This window comes from Ursus americanus, chromosome X (genome assembly GCF_024610735.1).
Source record: "Ursus americanus isolate L20-20 chromosome X, mUrsAme1.1.p, whole genome shotgun sequence".
NCBI classification, from domain to species: Eukaryota; Metazoa; Chordata; class Mammalia; order Carnivora; family Ursidae; genus Ursus; species Ursus americanus.
The window spans coordinates 66,588,951-66,596,987 of NC_142164.1; the positions used below are offsets into that span (position 1 = coordinate 66,588,951).

At 47.5% G+C, this 8,037-nt stretch overlaps 1 protein-coding gene across 4 annotated transcripts in view; it reads right to left on the bottom strand.

The window, feature by feature from the left end:
- EDA (ectodysplasin A) overlaps positions 1 to 2,050 on the bottom strand; it is a 421,716-nt gene extending 419,666 nt beyond the window's left edge. For all 4 annotated transcript variants that reach the window (XM_087860409.1, XM_087860408.1, XM_087860407.1 and 1 more), the window contains exon 1: positions 1,454 to 2,050. In XM_087860409.1, the coding sequence (XP_087716535.1) occupies positions 1,454 to 1,846 (393 nt within the window). In that variant the 5' untranslated portion in view covers positions 1,847 to 2,050. The remainder of the gene's footprint in view (positions 1 to 1,453) is intronic.
- Between the last annotated feature and the right edge of the window lie 5,987 nt (positions 2,051 to 8,037).

Genomic DNA, 8,037 nt, shown 5'->3' on the forward strand with positions numbered 1-8,037 from the left:
CATCTTTTCACAGAATATCAATGTTCAGCTGCTAAGTATTTCTACTGGGCATTGTGGGGGCGGGGGTGGATAGATAAAGGGAGCCAGAATCCTAGTTAATTATCATTTAGCTACAGTGTTTAAAGTTTCAAGTATGAGAAGCATGTCTACTGATTCTCTTCTTTGATAAGCTGTTATATAAGTTGGAGTGCGTTAGCAAGACATTTTTAGGCGCAGGGTAACTTTATAATGCACAATGTAGAATGTATGTCAGTCCCAACATTACAGTTTTGTCATGAATGTGATGCCAGCTTTGAATAGGTGGTCAAAGAGCACAAATAATGTTTAGAATATAACAATGACTCTGGATGTGGCAGTATATATAGAAATCCTGGGCCCATTTCAAGAAACTTATTTGCACAACTTGCCCTCTTCCCCAAAAGGAACAAATTCACTATTATTCTCTAACCACCTTGAAAGGATTCTTGGATGCTTGCTTCTCTTAAATTTCACATGACAAAACATGGCAGTTAAGAGAACACTTATTTTAAGCGCACTAAATTTAGTTGAATAAAGAGCCGACAAAGTGGAAGACAATTGCCAAAGCTAATAGTTTGCTAAGAAGGCACAAACACCATAAAGATCGCAAAACAAACAAAACAAAACTGCTCTTGAAAGATTACTCTTGAGTAATTAATTACTCCATCAGTAGATTCCCGTTCTCAAACTAGCAGTAGTGAATAGACTTCACAGTCACCCTATCCACCCCCTAAAAAGAGTCAGAACTGGCATGCAAAGGGTGAGTTTTATTTCCATAGATTTTTTAAATTGCTGTTCAGAAGTTGTCTAGCAAGACGGCATATTTCTACCAGAATTCCACAGGGGCGCTGATCCTCACTAAAACACTGAGGACAATCAGTCTCAAATTGCAGGTAAGTGTGAACAAGCCCACTTTCTGGTCAGCGCACAAGGACCCGCGCTGCAAGTACGATTAAAAGTTGTTTCAACTGTGGAGCAGTTATTACAGCTGTTTACTGCTCCAACTCCAAAGGAGAGCTTGCTCATGCTGGCATCAGCTCTGGACACGAAAAAACAAGCACCGCGGGCAGAGAATCTCACCAGGAGCAGAAGGGCCAAGCTGCTGCCGTTACTCCGCCAGAGGGGCAGCACCCGCACCTCCGCGGCCGGGAGCGCCGCCAACTTTCCCCAAGGCAGCCCGTAGCTGGGGGCGGCGGGAGCCGGCCAGAGTTCCCAAGTCCAGGGGTCCTGAGAGAGTCTGGGTGAGCTAGACCAGGACCCAGGACAACCTGCCCTGGGGCAACCTCTCCCCTGCTCGCCTGCCCCCTCCCTGGTCTGGCCCTGCAACTTGGCTGGAGGTGGCAGAGTCCTCCCCAGGGCCCTGTGGGGGAGGGCCCCCGCCCTGCCCACAAGGGGAGGGGGCCTCCGCCGCCACCGCCCCTACTAGGTGACTCACCTGGTGCGCGTCCTGGGAGTGTGGGGGGAGTGCGGTTTCTCCTGGTTCCAGCGGCTGCTGCTGAGGTGATGGCTGCCTGATGTGGCGGGTGATGGGACCGTCAGGGTCGAGGCCACCGGGGCTGCTCAGGGTGCCAGAGGTGCCAGGGGTGCTGGGGCCAAGGCGGGACTCGGCTCCCCGTTCCCGCCGCAACTCGGAGCGCAACTCTAGGTAGCAGCACAACGTCAGCAGGTGGAGGGCCAGCGAGAGGCCAAAGAAACCCAGGAAGAGCCGGCAGCTGTTCCCTTCGGCCGCCCGGGCAGGGGCCCCGCGACAGCCGCAGCCCTGGCTCCCCCGCTCCCGCGGCGCTGCCGTGGGCAGAGGTTCCCTGCGCTCTACCTCGGGGTAGCCCATGGCCTCCGGAGACACCCACTCTCTGAGGCCCTGGAGCCGCCGCGTCTGCCTCAGCCGTTCAGGACCCCTGACAGGCGGCTACTGCCTTGCCATCGGCTGGGGGCTGCAGGGACCCGTTCCAGAGCAACGGAGTCTGGGCGGAACGGAGCAGGGAGCTGCCGCATGTGCAGCTCCACTCCTAGGGGTGGGAAAGGGAGGAGGAGGGGCGGGAGAGAGGGGCGGCTCGGCCCGCGGGGAGAATGAGGGAGGTGGCCCGGACCGACCCCGCCCCATCGCCCAAGCGGCTGCCTGGACGCCCAACCACCGGCCCGCCAAACCTTGGCGCCCCGCCCCCTGCCATTCCGCCCTGGGCCTCCAGCCACGGGGCGGGGCATTGGGGGCGTGTGGGTTCGCCTCCGCCTGAGTGCCCCACCCAGTTCTTCCCGCTTGCGCCTGTCCCAGTTGGTGACCGCCGCTGTCGTTCATCCCTGGACTCCGCCCCAATTTAACCCTATAGCGCCTGTAAAGAGGGGGGCACAGGAGAACACAAGGAGGGGGAGGCCGAGAAGAATTTGGGAACCTCGGAAAGAAAGTGGAGCAAAGAAAAGGAAACAGAAACTAGAATTAATAGAAATGTTTGCAATTAACTGCAGTTGTTAATAACATCATCCAGTACTTATCTGTTGCTTTCAATCTTCAAAGCGTTTAACAGACGTTAAACTAATTAAAACAGTTCTTGGTTTGGAACGAAACCGTGCCTGCTGTGTTTGCAATCCTGTGGCGCGCCAGAAGCAAAAGGAGACCCAGGAGCCTGGGAGCCAAAGGGAGTGAGATTAGGGTGGGACTGAGGCAGCCCCACTCCTAGAGTGAATTTGGGGCCTCAATCTAAGTGGCCAAGGAGTGCACCTATGCCAGGTGGAACTGAAGTGACGTTACCCCACGCAAGTTCAAACAGTCCCCTGAGATTTCTTGATATATTAACTAATTCAACAAATATGTGTGGGTCCCTTTACAATGCAGCAAGTGCTGTGTGAGTGAGATAGTCCACAGCCGGTGGAGTTTCTCTTCTGCCTCAGCAACAGGAGTTTTGAATGAACAATATCTGCCTTCAATGAGCAAATGGGGAAATTGAGGGCCAGGTGAAGTGCATTCTTACAAGGGTGGTCCACAGAATGGCCAGGGAATATTGGCATCTCGATTTGCAGGCAACTGTTCTGGGCTCTCCACCGGTCCCCTCCTCTCCCTGGAGTAGTCCCTGGGGGAAGTTCAACAAGTCAGCCAAATGTTCCAGATGTACACTGCTGCAACTGCAGCATCTTCAACAGCTGGACCAATGAGAAAAGGGTTCAGAGCAACCCCCCCAAAAAACCAACCAAAAAAAGGCAAATGTCAGAACAATAGACCCTGAAATGAAGGATGGAAAGGATTAGTTGAGTCACAATTGACGAGAGTTACTAGTCTGAGATTATAGAGAGCTAAATAACCGTAGCAGGGGAAATATGTATGCTTCTTGGTCACTATGTACTCCTATTCCCATGTTACGAATAATTAGCAGTTTTATTCACTTGTCAGGGGTAGGCCTGAGACCTAGGCTGATGGGAAAGAAGAAAAATAGGGAGATAGCGGGGCGCCTGGGTGGCTCAGTCATTAAGCGTCTGCCTTTGGCTCAGGGCGTGATCCCAGCATTCTGGGATCAAGCCCCACATCAGGTTCCTGCGCTGGGAGCCTGCTTCTTCCTCTCCCACTACCCCTGCTTGTATTCCCTCTCTTGCTGGCTGTCTCTCTGTCAAATAAATAAAATCTTAAAAAAAAAAATAGGGAGATAGAGAGAAGAAGACAAAAGCAGAGAAACAAAAGCAAACATATGGTGGGAAGATCAGTCCAAAAAGCACAGAGGTCATAAACCTTAAATATATTCGCCACAGCCAACTTTTCTTCCAGACACATCATGAATGATCTTAGTGCTTCACAAAGATCTATTTGTCCCCTCATTGGCCCTTACCCATGAAGTATAAAGTTTGCAAAGATTATCATCATCATGCAGATAAGAAAATGTAAAAGGGCATTTACTAGCTAAGTTAATCTCAAGTCCTGCTTGTTCTGTCTAGGAATTCTAGGTGCCTAAGCCACCAGACACCCTAGGAATTCTAGGGGCTAGGGGAACTATAGAGCCGATTTACCCTCATTATCACAGCCTAGGATTTTTTTAAAGGTTTTATTTATTCACTTGAGACAGAAAGATACAGAGAGAAAGAGAGAGCATGAGCTGGGGGAGAGGCAGAGGGAGAGGGAGAAGCAGACTCCCCGCTGAGCAGGGAGCCTGTTGTGAGGCTCTATCCCAGGACCCGGATCATGACCAGAGCAGAAGGCAAAAGCCTAACCATCTGAGCCACCCAGCCACCCCTCACAGCCTAGGATTATTAGAAAGAATGTTAAACTAGGAGTTAGTAGACCTGACCCTGCCACTGGTTTGCTGGGTCACTCTGATTAAGTCACTGTGCCTTTTTGGCCAGTGACTTTTTGGCCAGAAACATTAGTTTCTCCAACTGTAAAATGAGGAGTTTGTACTTTAACAGCTATGACATTGTGTTTTATCTGTGTTATCACTGGCTATGTTGATTTGGTTGTATACACAGTTCAAAGAGACTGCCCCTGGTTTCCCTAAAGTGAAAAGGAGACAAGTAATAGCCATCTCCTGGTAGTGCTACTCGAGGGCCTTACTGGTCTCAGCTTACCCTTTTCTACCAGGCTTTTAACAGCCTCACTGAGACCCTGCGTTGCACCATTGCCCTCAGAAGACCTGCAAGTTGCATTTGACCCAGAACCTCTCTTTGGTTCCCCAGAGGAAGAACATATGTCTTCATATGCAATAAGCATGTTGAAATGGAGCAATCCTGTGAGGAATGTACATGGTTATTTTTTAAAATTTTATTTATTTGAGAGAGAGCACGAGTGGGGTGAGAGGCAGCGAGAGAAGCAGACTCCCTGCTGAACAGGGAGCTCAATGTGGGACTTGATCCCAGGACTCTGGGCTCATGACCTGAGCTGAAGGCAGATGCTTAACTGACTGAGCCACCCAGGCACCTCTACATGGTTATTTTTTAAAAGTGTTTTGAAGTGTTACTTCAGATAGCTTCTATGTTTCCATAAATACCCCATCCCTTACAGCACGGATCTCAAAATGACAGCCTACAGGCCACATCCAGCAAACAGATGTGCTGTATTTGATGCAGTGTTGGCTAAAACTTTGAATTAAATAATTAATTGCTAGCATTTAGAAATCGGGACATTTCACATAAAAATCAGATTTCCTGTTTCTCTCTCTGAAAAAAATCAGAAAACTTGCTAACACGGGATCCACATTCCCATATGGCTACAGTCAGCTAGAGCTAACCCCGTGGAACAATCAAGTTCCATGGAGTCATCCCTACCTCCTTCCTCTAGTCTCCATTACTGCCCTTATCACTCATTTACCTTACCTGTCTGGCCCCATGTATTCTAGGAGACAAAAATATCCGCTCCTTATCATGACGCATAATCTGCCTTTCCAACCTCATTCCCACCATCCTACAAGGAACCCATACTCCAACAAAATTAAATTCACTGACAATTTTCACACATCTGTGTCTTTGCACAAACTGGTTTCTTTGCCTGGAATGCTCCCACCTTGGACATCTGAGAACTTCCTCAAGAGTCAAATCACATGTTCCCTCTGGTACAGACCCACAACTTATTCCAAACAGATTTTCCTTTATGCTTTCACGGGACCCTGAGCATGTGTCAATGATATCACTAACCACATTGTATTTTTCTTTTTTCACATGCTTTCTCATCGCTAATCTATGAGCTCCCTGATGGTAAGAACCACACCGTTTCCACTTTGGTAGTCCAGTAACTAGCATAGCACCCACCACATAGTAGGCACCAGTATTGTTTGTCAAATTAATGGGGCGTGAAGTCTGCAATGATAACCTAGATTACCTAGAATTCCAAAGAAGGAAGTGGGCCAAGGGATGCCTGCCAGTACTGCTTATGAAGCACCTACTGTGTAACACATTATGGAAAGATATAAAGGAAATTGAACCAAAGGACAATTATGCAATTATCCTCTTTTTTTGTACTACTGTTGGAGTTGTGGATAACCTAGATAAGTAAATAACCCATGAATTCGAATATAATTGGTTTGTAGTTCTTCACTGGCTTTTTGTCCCATCAAGTTTACCTTTCTATTTTTTTTCGTCTGGGCTTAATATTAAAATAATGTAGTTGTCCATGCCTGAGTAATAAACATTCAAAACAAGTTGACAACCTCTGGCAGAATATGATAAGGAGTTGGCCAAGGGCTGGTTTTAAATACCTCTTTGATCTGGTTAATCTACAGAGGGGCGCCTGGGTGACTCAGTCAGTTAAGGGTCTGCATTTCATTCAGGTTATGATCCTGGAGTCTCAGGATTGAGTCCTGCATCGGGCTCCCTGCTTAGCAGAGAGCCTGCTTCTCCCTCTGCCTCTCACCCTGCTTGTGTGTGCTGTCTCTCTCAAAAAAGTAAATAAAATCTTTTTTAAAAAATCTACAGAACAAACCATTGACAGAAATCACAGAGTTGACTCTCTGACCCACCTGGTGATAAGCAGATAGATAGCTGGGGGGGAACATGGGCTTAGGACTTGGATCCTGGCTTAAATCTCAGCATATCCACTTACCAGCTGTGTGACTTAGGACAGATAATTTTTGCCTGTCTTGCACAGCCTCAGTTTTCTCATCTGTAAAGTGGAGATGACAACATATGTTTTGTGAGATAGCTGTGCTTAAATGGGATTCTATATGTCAAAGTGTCTGGCACATAATAAACGAAGAGTAAATGTTAGTCCCTGCTATATAAGAGACTTCCACCAAAAGGAGATGAGAGGAAAACTACATAACAGTACTCAAGAAAATATTAAAATGCAGAAAAGCATCCACATGCTTTGCCTTTGCCAAATGCCTACCCCCTTCTTTTTGCAGTCTTAAAGTTGAGATAGGACCCTTATGTTCTGATCACTCTCTCCTGAACTCTTGATTGATGTATCATGTATCCAACTTCCTCCTCTCCATTTTCACGAGACTCAACATAACCAAACCCAAAGCTTTTCCACCCCAAATGTGCTTATCTCTTGGTCTTGTTCATCTCAGCAAATGACAAGTCCATCTTCCCACTGCTCAAGACAAACACTGTGAAGTTATCCTTGAATCCCCTCCCACTCTCTCTCTCTCTTTTTTTTTCTAGAGAGAGAGAGAGTGGGGAGGAGGGACAGAAGGAGAGGGAGAGAAAGAATCCCGAAAAGGCTCCACATCCAGTGTGGAGCCCTGTAGGGGGGTTGATCTCATGACCCTGAGATCATGACCTGAGCTGAAATCAAGAATTGGATGCTTAACCAACTGAGCCATGCAGGTGCTCCTTGAGTCCCCTCTTCTTTGAACACCTCGCATCCAATCTGTCAATGAATGCTGTCAGTTCTGATTCAAAATATACCTAGGGGGTGCCTGGCTGGCTCAGTTGGTAGAGCATGTGATTCTTGATCTTGGGGTTATGAGTTGAGCCCCATATTGGGGGTAAATGTTACTTAAAAAACAACAACAAAAGCAAAATATACCTAGAACCTGACCATTTCTCATTACCTCCCTGTTACCACCATCATCCAAGCTCCCAAGCTCTCACTGGATTACTACTTTAGCTGTCTCCCAGGTCTCCATGCTTTTTTCTTTTGTCCTTGCCACCCTATACTCTATTCTCTACTCTGTAGTCAGAGGCTTTCTGTTAAAATGTTACGTCAGAGCCTATCAGTACTCTGCTTCAAATCCTCCAATGGCTCCCCATCTCCTTCAGAGTCCCTGCCTTGGCCCCACATGATGTGATTGATGGACACCTACTGGGTTCCTCTCCTGCTACTATTCTCCTTGCACTTTGCTCCAGACACATTGATCTTTTTGCTGTTCCTTGAACTTGCAAAGCATACTCCCTCTTAAGGGTCTTTTTACTTGTCTTTCCTTCTGCCTGGAATGCTATTCTCCCAGATAGCTACATGACAACTTCCTTCTTCCAGGTCTCTTCTTAGGCATCACCTTATCAGAGAACCTTTCCTTGACCAATTTCCCATTACTCTCTGTCTCCTTCCTTTGCTGTTTTCCTTCCTAAATCCTAGCACTTGTCATCATCTGACATTTTATATATGCA